General features: G+C 42.0%; 4 protein-coding genes across 4 annotated transcripts in view; 1 reads left to right on the forward strand and 3 right to left on the reverse strand.

The window, feature by feature from the left end:
• Window positions 1–19,747, forward strand: part of LOC137072150 (Fc receptor-like protein 5) — a 40,703-nt gene extending 20,956 nt beyond the window's left edge. The window contains exons 4-11 of the mRNA XM_067440389.1: window positions 6,425–6,709; window positions 7,224–7,502; window positions 7,600–7,884; window positions 7,960–8,238; window positions 8,326–8,589; window positions 9,114–9,356; window positions 19,436–19,540; window positions 19,689–19,747. Coding sequence (XP_067296490.1) covers window positions 6,425–6,709; window positions 7,224–7,502; window positions 7,600–7,884; window positions 7,960–8,238; window positions 8,326–8,589; window positions 9,114–9,356; window positions 19,436–19,540; window positions 19,689–19,747 — 1,799 coding nt within the window. The remainder of the gene's footprint in view (window positions 1–6,424; window positions 6,710–7,223; window positions 7,503–7,599; window positions 7,885–7,959; window positions 8,239–8,325; window positions 8,590–9,113; window positions 9,357–19,435; window positions 19,541–19,688) is intronic.
• An 893-nt stretch (window positions 19,748–20,640) lies between these two features.
• LOC137080060 (histone H2B-like) lies at window positions 20,641–21,308 on the reverse strand. The gene has a single exon (XM_067447556.1). It carries the CDS (start codon window positions 21,132–21,134, stop codon window positions 20,760–20,762), a length of 375 nt encoding a protein of 124 aa, XP_067303657.1. The 5' UTR covers window positions 21,135–21,308; the 3' UTR covers window positions 20,641–20,759.
• Window positions 21,309–21,580: 272 nt separating this feature from the next.
• On the reverse strand, window positions 21,581–22,905 carry LOC137079751 (histone H3). The gene has a single exon (XM_067447534.1). The coding sequence runs from the start codon at window positions 22,880–22,882 to the stop codon at window positions 22,472–22,474; it is 411 nt and encodes a 136-aa protein (XP_067303635.1). The 5' UTR covers window positions 22,883–22,905; the 3' UTR covers window positions 21,581–22,471.
• LOC137072278 (histone H4) lies at window positions 21,729–22,040 on the reverse strand. Its single transcript, XM_067440402.1, has one exon. It carries the CDS (start codon window positions 22,038–22,040, stop codon window positions 21,729–21,731), a length of 312 nt encoding a protein of 103 aa, XP_067296503.1.
• Window positions 22,906–24,279: the final 1,374 nt, after the last annotated feature.

Genomic DNA, 24,279 nt, shown 5'->3' on the forward strand with positions numbered 1-24,279 from the left:
TGTTGAACTGTAGTTTAATAACTCAACAAAGCTTAATATCAAAACATGCACTGGGTGATTATCATCAACAAAAAAATGTAGGCTAACACACAAACAGCTTTCAATCATACATATTTACCCATTAATGAATTTACCCTTAACAGGTTCAATTAGTTCAATTGTTTTTTTTTTTTTTTTTTTTTTTTAAAAGAAATTACCCTTCTGTATCTTTAAATCTACCTTTCAAATGTATTATTAAATCAGAGCATCAAACATGTACAGTATATTGTTTATAAAGGTGACTTCAGTCCATTACGTAGATATCTGTTCACAATCAGAGTCCCTGTGATTTTGTGCAGCAATACGCATAAACGAAATAGACCGATCTTGCCTGGGTGCCGGTTGCAGTGAGGGTGTTTGAACAGAAGGCGGCAGTCTTGTACACAGAATGGCGGATGGCAGTCCTTCCAACGTCGAGTTGAGTTTCACTCCACATCGAGCGTCGAGTTTTCACTGTAGCAGCCCTTCAACTTGGAATAAACAGGCTTAGGAGTGTTTCCATACGGGTGTACTTTAATTCAGACGAGTGTGCATAGCACCAACACCGTGAAAACTTAAAAGGAAAATAACAAAGGCAATTTAGCCAGATACAAAATATTCTCTTAATAAATGCACTTTAGCAGGCTAGCATCACATAGATAACAGCATAGTAGGCAACAGCCATAATGAGAAATGAATTTATATGAAATAGTACATTACATTGAACCACATACCTCGCTCCGCATATCAAAGGGGTGCTAAGAGAGTGGTGATCCAGGGAAAGCTGCCGCCATTTACTTAACTTCATAAGTTATTCTCAAATTATTACTGCCAAAACAAATCAAGCACAGAGTGGAATAACACTTCAAAGAACACTTTAGCTGAAGGTTACCATAATATTTTCCAGTCTCTGACTCTAAAACATGCATCGATTTGTAACGTGCCTTCTCGTGTTTTCTCATTGAATGAGTGTGCGCGTGGAGAGATTAGTCCCCATGCAGATAGTATGATGTCAAAATAAAAGTCACATAAAATAAAGGTATAAAACAAGATAATAAATAAACACTGCTAGTGGTCATCTACAAGACCCTTTGACATGGAAGAACGAGAAACATGTAATTAATTGCTCTGGATGGAGATGATAAGAGCTTGTGTTTATTGACGATGAGACTCGCACACCAGTTCAGAACGCGAAGAGAAACCAGCGCACATTTCACTGAAGCCTACAAACATACTAATTTTGAACATACAACACGTCTTAAAGATGCTGCTCTTAGATACTGATTAAACACAGCACAAGTCATGAATTATTCAGGATTCAATAAAAGTAAAGCTGCTCATGTACATGCAGTGTTAGTCAAACACAATCTCACGTCTGTGAGGCATCTGACGGGTTGTGTGTGAAAGCGCACATATTACGGTATTTCGCTGGCAGTGAGAATGGGCCAAATCTAGCGGCCCGGGAACAAATGCCAGGTCGCATTATCCGTGTATTTGCCGGAATCGCAGCGTGAAAGGGGCTTGTGTGTCTGTTGAGTGCAGTGCTTATGGTGGAGTGAAAGTAATAAAGCTAACAGCAACAGAGCAGTCTGGGGAGGGAAAGTGAAGAATTGCTACTTGTTGGGGATTGCTCCACTGAATGCCAGTTCTTTAATGGTGTTCACCACTTCAGGACTCTGATCAGAGAGGAGGAGGCATCTGATTCAAAAGTTTGAAGGTGCCCTAGAATGAAAAATTGAATTAACCTTGCCATAGTGAAATAATAAGAGTTCAGTACATGGACATCACATACTGTGAGTCTCAAACACCATTGCCTCCTCCTTCTTATGTAAATCTCGTGCATAAAAAACATCACGGAAAAATAAGTGATTCTCAACGAAACGCCAGATGTGACGCAATCGCTGGGGATCATTTATATGTACGCCCCCAACATTTACATATGTCCGATCATGTGCATTGTCAGGCGGGACTGACGGAGCCGAATCATCAGGATCTGCAGGTAAACAAGACACTCGAGGATAGCAAAAACGGCAGCTCTCAGGAGACGTGAGGACTTTTCTACCCTTCCCACAGATAAAAAATGTCAACAGTCATGGTTGAGGTTTATTATAATCGAATATCACAACAATTTAATTCAAGATCGTTTATTTGTTCGGCCCATTTCAAGCAAGCTTCGCTGAGCGTCTTAAACTGAAGAAAGGGGCAACTGTATTCCTGCAAGCAGAAAGTAGTGATTTATACACTTATTGACTGTTTAAACAATTTCTGATTAAACTGAAAGTTTCTTAGAGAGACCGCATTGTCTAGATCAGGAGTTTTCAATCTTTATGATGCCAAGGACCCTCAAATACGATGAACCGTTATAAAATCTTCCCCTTCCTAAAATCTATTTTTATGTAAAAAAATAAATATTTAAACTGTTAAATAGTAAGTGTGACATTACAATAACAACATATTGTTTCCAAGATTAAATTGGCTATTAATGATGGATGTATAAACCTAAAGAAGAATAAGCAACTTTCACGATAAATGTATGTAAGCCACTTGCGTGAGAATACTGCCTTACAACCCCAGTGAGCGCGATAAAGGGGCCTATGGTGAGTAAAACCCACTAAAGATACTGAGCAAACATATACAATTCTGCAATGTATATGGCAGAGAAACATTTACAAATGTAACACATCTAGAATAATAAGTAGCCTTTATTTTTTTCTCTGTCTTTTAATTCTCTAAAAGTTTCTGGGACCCCTTAGAACCTTCTGGAGGACCCCTGGGAGTCCCCGGACCCCTGTTTGAAAACCCCTCGTCTAGATAACGAAAGATGCTAGTACAGTAACAAGAGGACACACCAAGTACCATACAAAACTAAATAGTGTGTCTAATGACAAAGGGTAATATTATTTTGTATTACAAAATACAACCGTATGCTTCCCTTCCAGATCGTTCACTCGATCCTTCTAGCAAACGTCACCTTCTCCACCATATAAGTTAAAACGACAGTCATTTGACAAGGCCATTCATTTTGTAAATATATATATATATATATATTTTTTTTTTTTGAGAACTTAAAGGTAGGATAGGTAGGAATTGGTTAAAAAAATAACTTTTTTTCCAAATTTGAGGAAAATAAATAAAGTATAAAAATTGAGTGTGTGTAGACCTCTCACGACTGTTTTAAAGACAGCTCATTATTTCCATTCACTCCACCTTCACCCTTCTGGGCTCTTTCCACAGCCACGCCCACAAAACACACACGCTTCACCGACCAATCAGCTGGAAGACGCTTTAGTTACCTCAGAGGAGCAGTGTGCATGTAGTGACATCATGTCAGAATCATATGTAATAAAACATCTAACTTCATCAGTATTAATATAAACAGATAAGATGTCTTTTATTGCTCACTTTCAAGCTAGAATACCGATACTGGAAAAATTTAAAATATATTTTTGTTTGATTCGGTAACGAGCTTGTTATATTTATAAGGCAAAGAAAACGGGTAGCATCATGTTTTTTCAATAACATCAGTTATACTATGATGAAGATGAATTTAGTGTAAGATTCATAACATATACTGTGCTTTTCATGTAAGAGTTTTCATGATGAAAGCATTGTTGATTAGCAGCAGCTAAAGCTAACTTAGCTCTAAAAAAACATTCCTGGATGCGGTGTACTAGCTTTCACACATGCATTTTGTTATCTAAAGTTAAATTTTGCAAAAGTCAACACAACAGCGATTAACTTGAGCTAAGAATATTGAGTATTCATCATCTCTACTAATGGCTAAGTGTATAATATTGTAACTTTATTCTAAGTGATCTTATGTTAGCTATATTAGGCAGCTTCATGTGCTCTTGATACAAGCTTCATGAAACCATAAACCAAAAAAAAATGTATAATCAAAATGAAAGATTACCTGTCCAGCAGAAATACAGCCAGCAATGAGTTGTTTTTCAGGTCCCTCAGTTCTCACCGTCGTTGAAAAGCCACGCAGATATTTACTCGTGTTTGATTTCTTTGTTTATCCAAAGACGTTCTGTGCATTGCCTTTTCTCGTACTGTAAAACCCTGCACTGTGAATTTTGAATGCTCTTTCTCTGCCATTATTTTGCCGAGGTTTCTTGCCTCTTGAACTCCGCGCATGTGGGCGGGTCCTGTAGCGAAAGCGATGGTTGCCATGGTAGCGAGAGAGAGTGACAGTCGCCCAAGCCAATCATTTGTTTCGTCCCGAATAGAAATAATAAGCAGTGTTTATTGCAGATTAAAAAGTCTAGAGTCACTCGATTTTTATACTCTCCTTTTCAGAGTACTTACATTTTAATTATGTATTGACATTAGGGCTGGGATAAACGATTATTTTTTAAACGATTAATCTAGCGATTATTTTTTCGATGCATCGATTAATCTAACGATTAATTTTTCCTGTCCGATTCGGTTACGATTCGATTCGATTACCGATTATCTCCCCATTAATTGCCTAATAGCAATTTATACATGTTGATTTAATTATCTGAATGAAAAAACGAATTCCTTAACATTGCAATATGTTTATTGCTCTTAAAATTCCAAAGTAAGACTATACAAGAGCAATGCATTCAATAAAACCTTGAAAACATAAAGTAGGCTACACACACACACACACACACACACACACAAATAAATAAGTATTAACCTACAACAAAGAAACATATTATACGATTTTTCTATGTATGCAACTCAGCCTACAGGCTATGCCTGTAATACATCGATTAAATATCAACAAGTTGGTTAATCAAATCCAGGGACACACTGCAAGCGTGAGCGTCTCGGCTGCGTGGCGTGTCCGTTTTTGTTTCAGCTCCCATGTTAACAGGTTGGAGTTTGCACACTGCCTGTGACGCGCGGAAAACGCGTGCATGCTGGAAATAGAAGAGCGCCTATTTTTCACGCGTGTTGGGAGCGTCTCCAGGCAAAATAGAATAGGAAAAGATGTTTATATATCATTTTGACACGAATACATATTATTAAATTACATTTTCATGTTTGAAAGTCTGTAGGTTTACATAAATGCAGATATAGGCCTAATTGTAATAATAAAAAACGTCAATTATCGATTTTGAAATATTGCAACTGTCAATACAGAACGAAATATTCTGTAGCCTATTTTGCCATCAATACCATAGATATGTGGCTACTCCCGACGTTTTCTTTGCTGTATCAGTAGGCTATTTATGTTAAACATTAGGAATAGGGCTTCCCTCCGCATCAATAGCAGCAGCAGCGCCGCGTCAGACACGCTTCTAGTGTGCAAAGGCAGAGAAAACGCCACGCAGCCCCGTGGCTGATCCGCAACAGAAACGCCACGCGCATCCGCGGCATGACAGTGAAAAAAGTTACATGTAGAGTGCATTATGGGCGCCAATATTCCGTTTAAAACCGGAATAGTCCTGGGATGAAACTGCTCACTTAGAGGATGGATACCCTCGGTCACATCAGCGCGATTAGACATTGAACATTTTACATTTAAAACAGCTTATTATGTAGGTAACGTAGCCAATGTGTCTGATGCTTTCACTTGATGCAAACGTTTGTTTTTGTGATTAAAATACATCAAATATTACCAAAACATCTGTCTTCCTGTGTGCAGAAATTTGTTTATGTAGCCGTGACAACAAAACGCGTGCGCGCATGCCTGTGATGCTCCGTGCGCACTGCGCGCCAACCCCATAGACTGTGGCCAACCCGCAAGCCTTGCACTTCTGAAAGTCTGAGGAGCCACTCGTGTTGCTACCATAGATATACATAATAAATAATATACTTAATTACATAATATACTTTATTATGTACATCTATGGTTACTACTACTCTCCGGCGCCGCCATCTTTATTTTGAGTCTGACGAATCGACGCGCATATTTTGCGTCGACGTATTTTTTGCGTCGACGTCATCGATGACGTCGACGCGTTGTCCCAGCCCTAATTGACATATAAAGAAAGTTTAAACAAATTTGGACAAAACTGTTTTAGATCAAAGTCTGCAAACAGCTCTATATACAGTGACAGGCTGATCAGATCACAGATGTTTTTTCAGAGTACATTATCAGATATTAGAAATGCGATGGTCTCCTTCGTGTCCTACATCGCTCTCAAAAGATGAGCTCAAAATGTGACGCATCGTGTGGAGAAATATAAAGTGTATTTATGTGAACGTTTACAGGCTGTTGTTGTTTGACTGACAGAAGTGCTCAAATAAACACACTCGTCTGTTACAAAATGGGACAAAAGGTTGAGAGCCTCTGGTGTAAATCTTCCATGTTCAGTTCATTCGTGAGCTGCTGTCCTTCAGATTATCAGATGAATGAAACCGTCAGTGTAGAAAACAAGCTCAGAGACTTGATCATCTGTCACCTTGTGTTTGTGTTTCTTCTCAGATTTACCCGAATCTACAGTGACTGTGACTCCAGCCAGATCTGTGTTCACTGGAGAGACAGTCCATCTGAAGTGTGTGATAGAGTCTGATCTCAGTGACTGGAGATATGAGTGGTATAAAGACAGAGTAAAGTTACAGACGTCTGAGCGTTACACTGTAGACAGAGACACTCTCACTATCAGAGGAGCTGCTGAGTCTGATCAGGGTCAGTACTGGTGTAGAGGACAGAGAGATGGAAGACCAAACTCATCACAATCGAGATCTGCTGTTTCTCTCTCTGTGACGGGTGAGCTGAACATCAGTGTAACTCTCTCTACATGATTGCACAATCAATCAATACATTACACTGAATGCAGACGTCTGAAAATACATTTTAAAGCAGAAGTTTTTAACCTTAAGTGCAAACTTAAAAACAAAACACTCATGAAGTGCTGATGAAACAGAAAAACGACACTGGAGCTGAAGACGTCTGTCTGACACGTGAACACACACCTGAGCAACAGATGAAAACAGTTCTGTGTGAATGATGATAATTACACTTCAGTTCCATCACTTCAATAACTTTAAACATCTTTCTGTATGAAATTACTTAATTGCTGTTTGCACGTTCTGTGACTCTGAGTCTTTATTCAAATGCAGCTTTGAATCGCTTTTTAGACAATCTTGTCATCGTTTTGTACAATTATGATTTACAGTTCTTCAAACAGTCGATTTAAGATGTATATTATTTTATACTCAGTGATGTAGCGCAGCTGAACTCTGACTCTTGAGGATCTGAATCTGTTCTTGTTCTCCTGCAGATCTAAAGCCGAAGCCTGAACTCACATCAGATCCTGCAGGAGCTGCACTGACAGGAAACACAGTGACTTTGACCTGTGGCATGGATCCGTCCACTGGACGCTGGGACTTTTACTGGTACAAACACACACTGAACCCTGAGACAGAGAAGAAAAAAACAAACCCCTACAGCCTGAAGATTGATTCAGTGTCTGATGGAGGCCAGTACTGGTGTAGAGCTGGAAGAGGGAAACCAGTCTATTACACACAATACAGTGATGCACTGTGGGTAAATGTTACAGGTGAGAGAGAATGTGTGTGTGATGCAACATATACAGATCAGAGACCATATCTACACAACGTCTTAAACTATAAATGCAATAATCTGTGTTTGTACAGAGAGTCCTAAAGCTGTGGTGACGGTACGACCTGATGAACGAGTGTTTAGAGGAGAAACAGTCACTCTCAGATGTGATATAAAGTGGAGAGGAGACACTGAGTGGACATACAGATGGGAAATAGAGGAAAACAACAGCTGGTATAAAAACACTGTCAGCCGAACCTCAACACAAGAGTTGATCATCAGCGGAGTTGAAGACTTTCACAGCGGTAAATACACCTGTACAGGACAGATGAAGACTCAACGCTCTCAGCGCAGTGATGCTGTTACACTGACTGTATCAGGTGAGTTTGTGTTTGTTGTGATCCGCTTCTCCATCAGTTCCTCTACGGCTCTGTAACTCATGATGTTTTGTTCAGCTGAAGCTCAGGCAGTCGTGCGAGTGTCTCCACAGCCGTGGCTGACTGAAGGAGAATCAGCGACTCTGATCTGTGAGGTTTCAGGCTCCTCTACAGGCTGGACGTTCAGCTGGTTCAGAGATCATGATCATCTGTCAGACAGCAGCAGAGGAGCTGGAGGATCTTACACTCTCAGTCCTGCGTCTCTACAGCACACAGGAGTTTATACGTGCAGAGCAGAGAGAGGACGACCAGCCTATCACACACACACCAGCAGCACACAGCCACTGTGGGTCACCGGTGAGGATTTGTGTTTGTGCTCGTCCGTATTTCTGTTTCATTGCAGTCTCTGTGTGTCAGTTTAGATTGAGATTTTGCTCTTTTCAGGAGTTTCTGCTTCAGTGTCTCTGGTCATCAAACCCAGCAGAAGTCAACACTTCTCATCTGAGTCTCTCGCTCTGAGCTGTGAGGATCAGAGTAACTCTGCTGGATGGACAGTGAGAAGATACACAGACAAAGGCACACACACTTGTTCAAAACAAACAGGATCTTCATGTGTAATGGACTCTCTCAGCACATCTGACACTGGAGTGTACTGGTGTGAGTCTGAATCTGGAGAGAAACGCCGTCCTCGAAACATCACTGTACACGGTGAGTCCAATCACACACACAAATATAAAACATAATAAATTACAAAATATAATTATTTCCTGGTGTTTGTATATTAAACAAACTGAAAATATCAGATTTTTTTATTGTATGATTTCAAATTGAGTTATGGTTATCATAATGTAATATTTTCTATTCAAAAACATTTATATAACATTCAATATTAAATGTTTAGCAACTTACATCTTATATGAATTCACACTAACAGATAAACCACGCCTTCTTTGATTTGATTGGCCATCTCACTCATCCCAACCTAAAAATCAAACATTCAACTTTTGTCATCATAGCAACTCACAGAGAGGTGTGTGATGGAGTAATCAAGAAAATCTAATATTGGGGGAGACAATTTGGCCTTTTATAATTATTCGGGGGGGGGGGGGGGGGGGGGGGTTATTATAAACAATATTTTTGATCAGGATATTTTGTAATAACTGAATATGGCTCTGATTAAGTTCAGCCTGTATGATCACTGCCGTCTGTTGGTGTGTGTCTTGTGTTTGTAGATGGTGAAGTGATTCTGAGTTCTGTTGATCATGTGATTGAGGGAGAGACTCTGACTCTACACTGTTTACGTCGATCTACAAACCCCTCGATCCTCAGCGCTGGTTTCTATAAAGACGGATCACTGATCCAGAATCAGACGACAGGAGAGATGAGCATCACTACGGTCTCAAAGTCACATGAGGGTTTCTACTACTGTAAAACAGAGAGAGGAGTGTCACCCCACAGCTGGATCTCAGTCAGAGGTGAGAGTCACTGGAGTCTGTAACTGAGGGTGTTCAAAACATTTACTTCACTTTCACATCTTACACCACATCATTCTTATATACAAGTCTCTGTCTCTTATTTCTGCTGGAGCACAATCAGTTTCTGACAAATAAAAAGTTCTGTCATGAAGCTCTAGATGGCGCAGGCTGATCGGTCCTGAACTCAATCTGCTTGCAATCACATCATTCTCCACAGGGCACATCTGATTGGTTCCTGCTGTATCAGTAGCCAATGAGCTCGCTGCTCAGCCTTAACACTCGTTCAGCATTTATAGCAGTGCAGCACTTTCAGAAACCCTCCACCTTCCCCAGCTCCACCTGTACAGATCTGCTCATGGGTGGAGGTAGAGGGGTCAGTTCAGGCTGATCTTTTTCCTTTTTTCCTTGTTTTGTAGATAGTGACATTACAAGGTATAAAAAAAGAAAAGAAAATAAATGAGTCAAAGAAAACTGGGCAAGGCTGAGACGTGCAGCAAATCAAAGGAAGCGGGCCCTTCACATTTTATAAAGGGTTGTTTTTGCCTACATAAGACACAAAAACTTGTTAGAATTAGTGCAAAGATATTAGGGTGCTTTCACACTAGCACTTTTGATGCGCACCCGGGTTCGATTGACATCAGAGTTTGGTTGGTTTGGATGATGTGAACGCCGTCTTCCGAACTCGGGTGTGCTGATGTGAACACAATCGTACTAAATCGCGGAAGTGAACGGCTATTAATGACATATGAGGAGAAGGGTCCAGCTGCGGCTTGGGCGTTCCCATCATGAAACAAGAAAGCCTATTGGGTCTTCCTGGTAGCGTCTCATCGACCAATCGTGATGAGTTACTCAAGCCACACTGGGTACGATGTAATTTCCTCTTCCATATGCGTGAATTTTTTCCCCCGAACCAGTTCAGCGGAAATGCCCTGCAACCGATTCTAAACATTTCATTGGCCATGTCAATCCCAATAACGATTGCCTACACCCAACCCTTATCTCTAAACCTACCCATCACAAGACACATTCTGCATTTTTACATTTTCAAAAAAACATAATTTAGTATGTTTCATTGTGGACACACACACATAATGGTTCGGTTAGGCGTAGACATTCACGCGGCTAGCTCAAAAGGCATACAGATAACATGCCACTTGGCTTTAACGTCATGATGTCATGTTACAAGATGCTAGATCTTATTTTGAAGCTTCTGTTTGAGAAAAACTAACTAGCGAATGTTGAACAAATGAATCCGGATGTTGACAGCTAGCAGTTCAGCAGCAGAAGAAGCAGAAGCAGAAGAAGAAGAAGAAGAAGAAGAAGAAGAAGAAGAAGAAGAAGAAGAAGAAGAAGAAGAAGTTCCAGTCTGAGAAACCTCCACCAGCAAGATAACGCCCATTTGTGGCCGCAGTTGGATGATAATGCATATGAGCTGATAAAAATGTGTGTTTTGTATGTGTTTCAGTCATTTACCTGACGAGCCTCACTGACATGCCTCAAGCAGAGAGCTGTAGATCTCATTTCTGCTCGTCTTCAGCATACTTCAGAGCATTTGCAGGGCATTCGCGGTATATAGACACAAGTGCCATAACCTACAGAATCTTTGGAAAACAAAACCAACGGTTCAAAAACAAAAATATAAAACTGACGGGAGCAACGCTATGCATTTCGCCGCCTTCACGATCGCTGTCGTTACTAAGCAACCGGGTAAACAGCTGCTGCTTTGATGACGCAAACGAACCCCGGTTCGGACCCAAATAATATAATATGACCACAGTCCAGCAGGGGCAGGAGGAGGGGGGAGCAATTGAACTCAGGTTCGTTCCAGGCAATCGAACCAAGTGTGAAAGCACCCTTAGTGTTTTATACAATCCCGATTCCAAAAAAGTTGGGACATTGTACAAATTGTGAATAAAAACAGAATGCAATTCTGAACAAATTTCAGAATACAACATGAGAGCACAAGATGACATATTAAATGTTTAAACTGAGAAAATGTATCATTTTAAGGGAAAAATAAGTTGATTTTAAATTCCATGGCATCATATCTCAAAATATTGGGAAAAGGTTACCAGTGTGTGTGGCATCCCCTCTTCTTTTAGTGAAGTTTTATTAACTAATTTCGGGAGGAGCACTAACAGATAATTAAACAACGGAGCCGTCAGCTAATCAAACCTAATTAACAAGGGGAGCACGTCAGATAATTAAACCTAATTAAACACAGGTGGAGCATGGTAAGCTAATCAATCTGATCAACGATAGGAGGTGTACTTATACTACAGATTTACCTCCTCTCGTTGACCATTTTTATTTTGGCATGGATGGCTTCAGGCAGGTCGCCCCACCTGCACACTCACGCTGCTAGGCTAACTCCAAATGCTCAAGAAACAAGTATTTTCCTAACAAAAGTTTAAGCTATTTATAAACTCAACTCATACCGCTTCATCAACATTCATGGTAAAAGAGTTCTGCTTTTCCCTACGAAACACAATTGGCATTTTGTCTTCTAACAATTCTAATCGATGAACAACTTCAATAATCAATGTCTTAAAAGCATGTTAATAACGTTGCGTTTTTGGAACCACGACAACAGAGTCAACTGCGAAAGCAGCACTCGGTCATCAAAGAATGCACACTGCAGAGACTTGCAACATTAAACTACAACAGTTTCTGTCTTAAGAAATAGAAAACGATCTTAAATAATGAATGTATTACTGGCACACCTTTAAGCTTGCGATCGCCGTGTACTTTACCTACGTTACTTTTAATCCACGAGAATACGTACATCATGGACGCGCACGCGGTGACCGTGGCGATAAACAAATAATTATACTTCTGGGAAAGTGAATATACAGATATTTTGAGGCTACATCAATCAGCCGCTAGTCGGAACCAGCTCTCCCTTGATTCAATACGTCTCAATTTGACGCCCATAGGAGCTCGGTCACACAGGGACACAGTGAGTACAACCTTCTTACAAGCATTTGCGACTCAGGGCATTTCCACACCTTAAAGTCCGCACTGGGGTCTGAACTGAAGCTCATGTTTTGATTTATTTTTACATGTTGGGTTAGATTTGTTTGCTTTCACATTGCAAATTGTGCGAGTGCACTAAAGAACTTACATGACATACCGCGTCCTGCTGTAGTGATGTCGTTTACGAACGATTCATTCATTTTGTATGAATCTTTAATCCGAATCTTTTGAACAACGAGTTTTCTCAGAGAGCGATTCGTTCATTTGTTTACCGAGCACGCGCATTTGTTCTGTACAGGGAAGTACTAAACGTGCTGGAAAATGTAACATGTAACATTTTAATTAGATTCTGCTTAAATTAACGGGATCACTTTAGAAAAGATTCGTCCATTTTGCTGAACAAGATTCAAAGATCCGTATCAGTAAAAAGGATCCGAACTTCCCACTACTATTGTAGCGTGCTGCTTCTTGACATTGATCGGCTCGTAAACGAACGTGCGTCTGACGTCAGCGCATCGTCATTCGGGCGAGTAACTCCCAAAAACTTAGCCAGCTGACTCTTTACCTCACTGCCTTACGAGACATGGCTTGTAAAGCAGCGTTTTTGTCAATGATTTTGGACAGACTTCTAAGGCAGTGTAACAGTTTAATGATCTGCAGCAAACAGAGAGAGCTTTCGTGAAAACTAAGCACATCTAATTACTTCACTAGTACTACATTTATAATGACACCAGAAGTGGAAATATTGGTTGTTGCGTGTTTATAAATAAATAAATAAATAAATAAATAAATAAATAAATCAAAAAACAAAACAAAAAAACACTGGAAATTCCTTTGAAATATCTTTAGAAGTTGTAGCCATTCATACAAACAAAATTCACCTAAAGAAGGCTTTCTATAAGGCTTTTAACATTACATCAACATAAAAAAGGAACCTCCTGTAAATGGTCAGATAATTCAAACCATACAGAACGCTTTCGCACAAGAAACGAACCTAACCTTCGTTCAGTTTGATCCGGACAGAGACTTTGCAGACTGAAAGTCAGAATCCGGACGAAGCAAGACGAGCTGCATTTCATGAAATACAATCCAATTTGGAGCTCCTGTTTTCCTAAATATAACACACATTTCTTACAGTAGGCTATATTGTATAGCATAATTATTATTATTTTAAGCCATCTTATATTTTGGGGAAAGAAAACGTATATCACGATTACGCAAACCTCAAAGGCCATGATTTCATTAAATAAACGTGAGCTTCACATTCAGAATCTCTGCGTTCTACAGCCTTCACAACAACAACGCTTTATTTCAGAGCAGTTCACAATCATGATTAGTTCTCGTTTATGCCAAGTAAATGCATACAATGACAAGGCTTCTGTATTACGATTATATCGTAATTTGTTGCACACAATTGTGAGGGAGTATATATTATTTCCTTCATACTAGTTAAAAGGAGCATTCTGCAATAATCAAGCAGTAATTTCAAAAGTCTTAGTTGGTTATACAAACATGTTTCTCCATTTGTCTGTTCAACCATTTTTTCTTCTTCTGCCGCAGCAGTGCCTATCCTTCAGTTCCCGCAGGAGCTGAGTTTCTCCGCCTAATTTTCTCCACAGCAGCAGCAGTGCTGTTCCCTCTGCTCCCACAGGAGCTGAGTTTCTCCAGCTAATTTTCTCCACAGCAGCAGCAGTGCCGTTCCCTCTGCTCCCACAGGAGCTGAGTTTCTCCAGCTAATTTTCTCCACAGCAGCAGCAGTGCCGTTCACTCTGCTCCCACAGGAGCTCTGTTTCTCCGGCTAATTTTCTCCACAGCAGCAGCAGTGCTGTTCCCTCTGCTCACACGGAGCTCAGTTACTCTGGCTAAACTTTCTCCACTGCCGCAGCAGTGCTGTTCCCTCTACTCCCACAGGAGCTCAGTTTCTCTGGCTAATTTTCTCCACTGCCGCAGCAGTGCTGTTTCCTCTGCTCCCGCAGGAGCTCAGTTTCTCTGGCTAATTTCACCACTGCCGCAGCAGTGCTGTTTCCTCTGCTCCCGCAGGAGCTCAGTTTCTCTGACTAATTTTCTCCACTGCCGCAGCAGTGCTGTTTCCTCTGCTCCCGCAGGAGCTCAGTTTCTCTGACTAATTTTCTCCACTGCCGCAGCAGTGCTGTTTCCTCTGCTCCCGCAGGAGCTCAGTTTCTCTGGCTAATTTCACCACTGCCGCAGCAGTGCTGTTTCCTCTGCTCCCGCAGGAGCTCAGTTTCTCTGGCTAATTTTCTCCACTGCCGCAGCAGTGCTGTTTCCTCTGCTCCCGCAGGAGCTCAGTTTCTCTGACTAATTTTCTCCACTGCCACAGCAGTGCTGTTTCCTCTGCTCCCGCAGGAGCTCAGTTTCTCTGGCTAATTTTCACCACTGCCACAGCAGTGCTGTTCCCTCTGCTCCCACAGGAGCTTAGTTTCTCTGGCTAATTTTCTCCCTTATCCATCTGGTGAGGCTCCCCCATTGGAAGCAATGAGTCTTAATCTCCCATCGGATGCCGTCAGAGCCTCTCAGTCACTATCCATCTTTTCTTTTTCCGTCCGGTGAAGCTTCCCTTTCCGATTGCAGTGAGCATTGATCTCCCGTCGAATGCTGTGAAAGCTCTCCTGGCGGGTGTTTCCCCATCTCTTTCTCCGTACCGTCGGCCGATAGTACCCACTCATCTGATGCCAGGAATCTGCTCCTGGCGGAAGCTGGGTGGGCCCCCTCGGTCAGTCTTTCTTTTTAATTTCGACGCCCCATTTATCAATTTGGTAGGGCTCACTCATCTGACGCTGTGATTCTAATCTCCCGTCAGATGCGGCTTGAGCCCCCGATCGACGGTTTTCAAACTTCGCGCATGTTGAATCTCGTTGCGCGCTCATTCTCCGGACGGTAAGGTTTTTTCGTTTGTTGCAGTGAGCCGGGCCCCCCTCAGACATTGCAAGAGCTTTCCCGATTGGTCATCTTAATTTGAGGAAGCTCCTCATTTATCGGCCATTAGGGTTAGTTTCTCGTCTGTTGCAGTGAGCCCGGCCCCCCTCAGACGTTGCAAGAACCTTCCCGATCGGTCTTTCCAATTTGAGGATGCTCCTCATTTATTGGTCGGTGGGGTTTGTATCTCGTTGTGCGCTCTTTCTCCGGACGGTAAGGTTTTTTCGTTTGTTGCAGTGAGCCGGGCCCCCCTCAGACATTGCAAGAGCTTTCCCGATTAGTCATCTTAATTTGAGGAAGCTCCTCATTTATCGGCCATTAGGGTTAGTTTCTCGTCTGTTGCAGTGAGCCCGGCCCCCCTCAGACGTTGCAAGAACCTTCCCGATCGGTCTTTCCAATTTGAGGATGCTCCTCATTTATTGGTCAGTGGGGGTTTGTTTCTCGTCTGTTGCAGTGAGCCGGGCCCCCCTCAGACATTGCAAGAGCCTTCCCGATCTGTCACTCTAATTTGAGGATGCTCCTCATTTATTGGTCGGTGGGGGTTTGTTTCTCGTCTGTTGCAGTGAGCCGGGCCCCCCTCAGACGTTGCAAGAACCTCCCCGATCAGTCTGTCAAATTCAAGGTTGCTCCTCATTTATTGGCCGGCAGGGTTTTTCTCGTCTGTTGCAGTGAGCCAGGCCCCCCTCAGATGTTGTAAGAGCCTTCCTAATCGGTCCTTCTGATTTGAGGATGCTCCTCATTATCAGCTGGTACAGCTTACTTCTCGTCTGTTGCAGTGAGCCTGGCCCCCCTCAGACGTTGCAAGAGCCTTTCCGATCGGTAATTTTATTCAAGACCGCTCCTAATTTAATCGGCCGGTAGGGTTTTTTCCCATCTGTTGCAGTGAGCCTGGCCCCCCTCAGACGCCGTAAGAAGCCTTCCCAATCTACCCCGCTGATTTTGAGGATGCTCCTCATTTATCAGCTGGAAGAGCTCATCTTACATCTGTTGCAGTGAGCCAGGCCCCCCTCAGACTTGGTAGAGAGCCTTCCCGATCGGTCCGCCAAATTCTAGGCTGCCCCTCCTCTATCATTCAGTAGGGTCTTCTTTTTCATCTGTTGCAGTGAGCCTGGCCCCCCTCAGATGCTGTAAGAAGCCTTCCCAATCTGCCCCCCTGATTTTGAGGATGCTCCTCATTTATCAGCCGGAAGAGCTCGTCTTACGTCTGTTGCAGTGAGCCAGGCCCCCCTCAGACTCGATAAAGAGCCTTCCCGATCGGTACGCCAAATTCTAGGCCGCTCCTCATTTATCGTCCGGTAGGGTTTTTCTCGTCTGTTGCAGTGAGCCCGGCCCCCCTCAGATGTTGTAAGAGCCTTCCCATCGGCCTCTCTGATTTTGAGGATGTTCCTCATTTATCAGCCGGAAGAGCTCGCTTCTCGTCTGTTGCAGTGAGCCGGACCCCCCTCAGACGTTGCAAAGGGCCCTCCCGATCGGTAATTTTACAAAAATTCTCCTCATCCATCGTCCGGTAGGGTTCTTTCCCGTCTGTTGCAGTGAGCCTGGCCCCCCTCAGACGCGGCAAGAGCTTTCCCGAACGCTCTTCCAACGCCCAGTTTCCTTCAGCCAGTAGAACCCGTCCGCCCGAAGCAGCGAGGCAACACGGGCTCTCCGGGTCTAGCAGCCAGGCCCCTCAAATTATCAGCCCACCAATTTTTCTGCGTATTTGGGGGTTTTCTGGTGGCTGTCCTCCACTCCTTGCATTTTGGGGGATACTCTGGGTTCGGGCAAAAATCAGAGCCCGGAGCCCTCCCCTGGACAGCACGCCAAATACGCATAATCTTTACTCTATTTAATTTGATGTAAGTGGGAACTCGTGAAGTGAAGTTTTATTAACTAATTTCGGGAGGAGCACTAACAGATAATTAAACAACGGAGCCGTCAGCTAATCAAACCTAATTAACAAGGGGAGCACGTCAGATAATTAAACCTAATTAAACACAGGTGGAGCATGGTAAGCTAATCAATCTGATCAACGATAGGAGGTGTACTAATACTACAGATTTACCTCCTCTCGTTGACCATTTTTATTTTGGCATCCCTCCACCACCCCATCTCCTCACTTCAATTTAATAAACCCTCATTAGATGCCATCACAATCCATAAAACATTACAGTCTAGTTATAGAGTATCTTTACCACGGGGGGGGGGGATACTCTGGGTTCGGGCAAAAATCCGAGCCCGGAGCCCTCCCCTGGACAGCACGCCAAATACGCATAATCTTTACTCTATTTAATTTGATGTAAGTGGGAACTCGTGAAATAACAGTCTGCAAACGTCTGGGCACTGAGGAGACAAGTTGCTCAAGTTTAGGAATTTGAATTTTGTCCCATTCTTGTCTAATACAGGCTTCTAGTTGCTCAGCTGTCTTAGGTCTTCTTTGTCGCACCTTCCTCTTTATGATGCGCCAAACATTTTCTAATGGTGAAAGATCTGGACTGCAGGCTGGCCATTTCAGTGCCCAGATCCTTCTTCTATGCAGCCATGATGTTGTAATTGATGCAGTATGTGGTCTGGCATTGTCATGTTGGAAAATGCAAGGTCTTCCCTGAAAGAGACCACGTCTGGATGGAGCATATGTTGTTCTAGAACCTGGATCTACCTTTCAGCATTGATAGCGCCTTTCCAGATGTGTAAGCTGCCCATGCCACACCATAGACAGTAAAAAAATATTGGACGTAGTGTCCGTGACGTCACCCATAGCATTCCTATAACCGATCTAAAGCTTAAAGTAGAAGCGAGCTGGGCCTTGGCATCTTGCGAGCGAGTCATTGCGTGTCACGTCCCGATAACAGAAAAGAGACAAAAAGGCGATATGTGGGCGGAGCTTAGGTGACGCAATGACCATAGATGGTGGACAAATGGATATCCACCTGTCACTCAAAGTAACCACACCCTTAATTATGCAGAACTTTAAGGCTTTATATAACATAAACCAATGAGTTATAAAAAAATTCACCCCCTCACAGTTGTTCACAATGCTCAATGAGATTCTGCTCCCTTCTGAAACCAGTTTAGGAATTGCAGTTTACATTACTTCCGTATTGGCTTCAAGTGAGATCGCGGGAGGCTGCCGCTTGTGCCACACACTCACACACCCCATACCATTAGAGATGCAGGCTTCTGAACTGAGAGCTGATAACAACTTTGGTTGTCCTTGTCCTCTTAGTCCCGATGACATGGTGTCCCGGTTTTCCAAAAAGAACTTCACATTTTGATTCGTCTGACCACAGAACAGTTTTCAACTTTGCCACATTTTAAATTAGCCCTGGCCCAGAGAAAACACCTGCACTTCTGGATCATGTTTAGATATGGCTTCTTTGGATGATATGCGCTGTAGATGATGATAACTTCAAACTCCTTGCAATTTTTCTCTGAGAAACTCCTTTCTGATATCGCTCCACTATGTTTCGCCGCAGTATTGGGGGAATTGGTGATCCTCTGCCCATCTTGACTCCTGAGAGACACCGCCGCTCTGAGAGGCTCTTTTATACCCAATCATGTTGCCAATTGACCTAATAAGCTGCAAATTAGTCCTTCAGCTGTTCCTTATATGTGCATTTAACTTTTCCGGCCTCTTATTTCTACCTATCCCAACTTTTTTGGAATGTATAGCTAATATTTGGCATGACATTTCAAAATGTCTCACTTTCAACATTTGATATGTTATCTCTATTCTATTGTGAATAAAATATAAGTTTTTGATATTTGTAAATTATTGCATTCCTTTTGTATTCACATTTTGTGCAGTGTCCCAAATTTTTGAGAGTCTAGTTTGCTTATATAAAGGTGTCCTGACCTCGGAGAATGTTTCTCTCTGCACGCAATGTTCTCGCCTTTTTTCACCCATTTCCATCCCTAAAAATCAGGTCAAACATGTTAGAGACTATTATTATTTTCTTTTGAAAGCAGGAAGGAATGAATCTGATTGAGCTCATGTGTGTTCAGTGTCAAACATTGAGTTTTGAGGAACATAAAAGGGAAATGGTGGAGGAATAATACGAGACCGGAGGAAAAACCTTTAAAAGCTTTTATATTCACTCAGAGTAACTTTAGGTTCCTCAAGAAACTTTCTGAACGGTCTTCAGAGCTCCGTAATGTTGCTGAATAATGTTCTTGTGTTTGTGTTTCAGTGTCAGCTCAGATTTCTGGACTCAAAATCCTCAGTTTTCTTCTGGCAGCTTGTCAGTATCTGATGGCCACAGTCGTGCTGCTTTACAAATGTTACAGAGCGAGAGGTAACACTTCTGTCTGATCTCTCTCTCTCTCTCTCTCTCTCTCTCTCTCTCTCTGACGCCATTACTGTTTCTCTTTTTATATTATATAGATCAATATTTTCACCACATGATGGTCATTCACTGAGTCAATAATGTGTGTATTTCACAGTTTCATCTGCTGAAGATCAAAGTCAGTTCGCCGTAACAGAGGAAGAAACTTTAGTCTGATATTAACATCTTTAAAAAGACTCACACTGTTCATTCTGTCCACATGCTTAAATCTTCTGTCAGCATTTATTATCCGTGTTGGAAATATTGTAGTCTGTTTTATGAGCTTCATATTTGAACTATATATAAATCAAGGTTCAGTGATGTGTGTGTGTGTGTGTGTGTGTGTGTGTGTGTTGTTAGTCTGTCCTTCAATAATGAAAGCTTGACAATGACACTGTTGCTTCTTCTAGTTCACTTGTCTGAGTTATTAATCATACATATTTTGTATCAAATGTTCTGTATAAATGAATATCTTTAATTGATTAGCGTGTATCAGTGTTTGTTGGTTTTTCACATCATCTTTGTGTGTGTGGGAGGGTTGGGGTCTTGTTTTAAAAGCCTAATCAGGGACTGGGGCTGTAAATTAGTCTTTGGCTAGAAGCCTATGTGGAGCATCGACAGCAGGAAATTGTAGCAATGTTTTTTCTGCATTGTCCCTGTCAAATAAATAAATAATCTAATCCAAAAAACAATGTATTAATGTTTCAACCATAATATAATAAATCTCTATATTGTGTCTACAATCACATATTTGTTGATAGTTCAAAACTATTCAATGGAGAGAAAAAATCTATTTTATAACAGGCCTATGAATGGGAAATGTTTCCGCTGACAGTGATGAGATTTCAGATGTTTCTCATGAACTTGATCGTCAGTAAAAAACTGAAACAGAGACGTCACTAATATATGAAAATTATATTAAATGTGAACAGTTGACTCAGCAAAACCTACCTATAGATTTAGATTATAAATTACTCATTCCCGCATTCAAAATATTCATATTAAATAACTTCACGAAAAAAAGTCCTAATGTGTAGTTGATCTGCTAAACCTGATGTTCAGTTACACACACCTGATCAATTCTCCTTTAACTTCATTCAAGACCAGAAATGTAAGATCAAAGCCCCTTCGAAAGACAGTGTGTGTGGCTCTTAAAAGAGCCTTTGTGTGTGTTGAACTGAGAGCGGCTTTACTTTGAGCTGGTGTATTTGGTCACAGCCTTTGTGCCCTCAGACACGGCGTGTTTGGCCAGCTCCCCGGGCAGCAGCAGACGCACGGCGGTCTGGATCTCTCTCGATGTGATGGTGGAGCGCTTGTTGTAGTGAGCGAGACGAGACGCTTCACCGGCGATGCGCTCGAAGATGTCGTTGACGAAAGAGTTCATGATTCCCATCGCCTTGGAGGAGATGCCGGTGTCGGGATGAACCTGCTTCAGGACTTTGTACACGTAGATAGCGTAGCTCTCCTTCCTGGACCTCTTGCGCTTCTTTCCGCTCTTGCCGGCGGTTTTAGTGACGGCCTTCTTCGAGCCCTTCTTGGGCGCGGACTTCGCTGGCTCAGGCATGATGCTTCGATCAGAGAAACTCAAAGAACAATAAAGCTGAGTTACTACAGGCGGGTTTATATGCTCTGCCCTATGCTAATATCAGAAGAGAAGAACGGCCTCTGTGATTGGGAGTCTTCAACCCATAGAACGATTTCATTGGCCATATTAAACGCTCCGTGACTTGCAGGCGAGCCAATCAGAAACTTTAAAATGTTAATCACACCCACCGGCCCATCCCCCAGACTCGGTTCCTTTGTTTAAACATCCCGTACTTTTTATTACTACATATTATGAAGGAACTCTTGTCTTTAACATCCTAAACTAAGGTGTATATTGTTTATTTAGAAGCAGAAAATTGTGTATTTTTTATCACTCAACGTAAATGCCACAAATTCACATTTGACTCAATCGTTTCACTGTCATGAAATACTGTACAAAAAAAAGATACACATCGAAACAAGTACAAGCGTTAATGAACTACATCTTTAAAATGTAGTTTGACTGCATAATTACTATTTTTATTGTATTAAAAACTCTCAAACATGCTCTTAGTGTGAAAGTGTGTGTGGCTCTTAAAAGAGCCGTTGGTGTTTTTCCTTCTCCGTGAATCTCTTAACCGCCGAACCCGTACAGGGTGCGTCCCTGTCGCTTCAGCGCGTACACCACATCCATGGCGGTGACGGTCTTTCTCTTGGCGTGCTCAGTGTAGGTAACAGCATCACGAATGACGTTCTCCAGGAACACCTTCAACACACCGCGAGTCTCTTCATAGATCAGGCCAGAAATACGCTTGACGCCGCCACGCCGAGCAAGACGCCGAATAGCGGGTTTAGTGATTCCCTGGATATTATCGCGGAGAACCTTTCGGTGCCGCTTAGCGCCTCCTTTCCCGAGTCCTTTACCGCCCTTTCCTCTTCCAGACATGCCGACAGATACTCTTCAACTCTCAGCTACTGAATAAAGAACAAATACTGGAGAAGAGGCGTTTATAGTCAGCAAGCGGACCTGGTTGAGACCACAGTAATGGGCGGACCTAGTTTACGTCGCCAGTTACTTGTTTCAGATATGATCAGATTTTTGACGGTGGAAATACTTTAATATTGTTAACATTTAAATGATATAAAATAAATAAAAATTATTTAAAATTAAATACATTTCGGAAGACCAACAAATCACTTATTCTGCTTCTAAATATGAGTTTTAGAGGGAGGAAACAGCTAAATTAATTGTTCAGGTAAACTTTGGGGCATTTAATGTTAAATATTTGTTTTTCTTTTAAATGGAAATGATCTTTCATTGAGTTGTTGATGTGGCTCTTAAAAGAGCCTTTGGGGTGTGTGTTTGTCTGAGGGGATCTAAGCGCGCTCTCCGCGGATGCGGCGGGCCAGCTGGATGTCTTTGGGCATGATGGTGACTCTCTTGGCGTGGATGGCGCACAGATTGGTGTCCTCAAACAGACCCACCAAATAAGCCTCGCTAGCCTCCTGCAGGGCCATGACAGCGGAGCTCTGAAAGCGCAGATCTGTCTTGAAATCCTGAGCGATTTCTCTCACCAGTCGCTGGAAGGGCAGTTTGCGGATCAGCAGCTCAGTGGATTTCTGATAACGGCGAATCTCTCTCAGCGCCACGGTACCGGGCCTGTAACGGTGAGGCTTCTTAACGCCACCGGTAGCTGGAGCGCTTTTACGGGCAGCTTTAGTAGCCAGCTGCTTCCTCGGGGCTTTTCCTCCGGTGGACTTACGAGCGGTCTGCTTGGTTCTCGCCATTGCTTCTGATGAGCTCTGCGGCTGCTCTGAACAGAACCAACGAATAGGGCTGGGAATCGATTCCAAAAAGAATCGATTCCTCGATTCCAAGGCGTTGGGAATTGAGAGTCGATTCCAACGTTTGGAATCGATTCCATCTCGGGGAATCGACTCCTCTTTATTCACTTGTCTCTCGCTTACTAATAATGATTGGAAGTCTATTTATTTTTTGCAAAAGGTTCTTTTGAACACTTAGTTTCAAATTACGAGTTAAAAATAAAGCAATTCAGCGTTTTTTTGCGTCATTGTGTGATGACGTCACTAGAACGTAATTCTAACTACTTAATTTTATGGTATGAAACGTTCAAATCGAGCCATATGAGAACGCATATCGCTGATTATTACTATACCTTTCCTTCACTTAGTTTAATAGTGTTTATTGTCATTGTTTCCTTCTGTGATGCTGCATCGTGGACAAGTTTGCTACATTTTGCACACAAAAACTCCATAATTTTAAATTGTGAAATGGTTCTGTTATCCACAACGGTAGGTTTTGAGCGCTGCTTACAGATGCAGATGTGAGGGTCTTATTTTAATTTTCTATTTTCTTTTATTTTCATTAATCCATTGATAACAGAAAGAAAATGCGCCTAGTACAGCTTAATGACCGAGTCTATGTTGCTATAGTAATGAACGCAACTTGCTCGCGCATCTGATTGACAAATAAACTGCGCACTCTTCTATATTTTTTTTCTTTAATATTGTGGTTATTTTACCTCGTACATTCTGTGCAAGCACTTATTTGAATGTAGTCATTTAACTTAACTGTGCACATGCATTTTAGACATGTCATGTAGTTTTAAACATGCAATAAATGCACATCCATGAATAATGTGCTATCCTTTTGATTTATTAGGCTAAATCGCATTTATTTCTGGGCTATATGGGCCATTTCAGGAGAATCCATCATTTCAAATTCATCAGAGTTATGGAAATGTATCATCATTTTACAAATAAAGTTTCGGAGAAGGATACTTTCTACATCCTTGTATCCTGCGGTCACCCCAGAACTAGGTTCACCATCGATTTTGTTAAAAAAAAAAAAGAAGAATCGAAAAGGAATCGAAAACAACAGTGGGGAATCGATTCTTGGAATCGACTCTGTCGATTCCGGAAACAGGAATTGGAATCGGAATCGATTCCAAAAATTTCGGAATCGACCAGCCCTACCAACGAATGAAGAGTTCACAGGAACACAGCACTTATTTAAGCCTAGAGCTGCCATGCGCTGATTGGATGGAATCGCATCAGAGGCATTCGATTGGCTATTGTCGTTATAGCAGTTGGCCAATGACGTCTCCTGTTTTCAAACTAAAGATGCCGGTTTGTGGTTCCCGCCTAAAGTATGTATATATATA

The sequence above is a fragment of the Pseudorasbora parva genome, chromosome 1 (assembly GCF_024679245.1).
Source record: "Pseudorasbora parva isolate DD20220531a chromosome 1, ASM2467924v1, whole genome shotgun sequence".
Classification (NCBI taxonomy): Eukaryota; Metazoa; Chordata; class Actinopteri; order Cypriniformes; family Gobionidae; genus Pseudorasbora; species Pseudorasbora parva.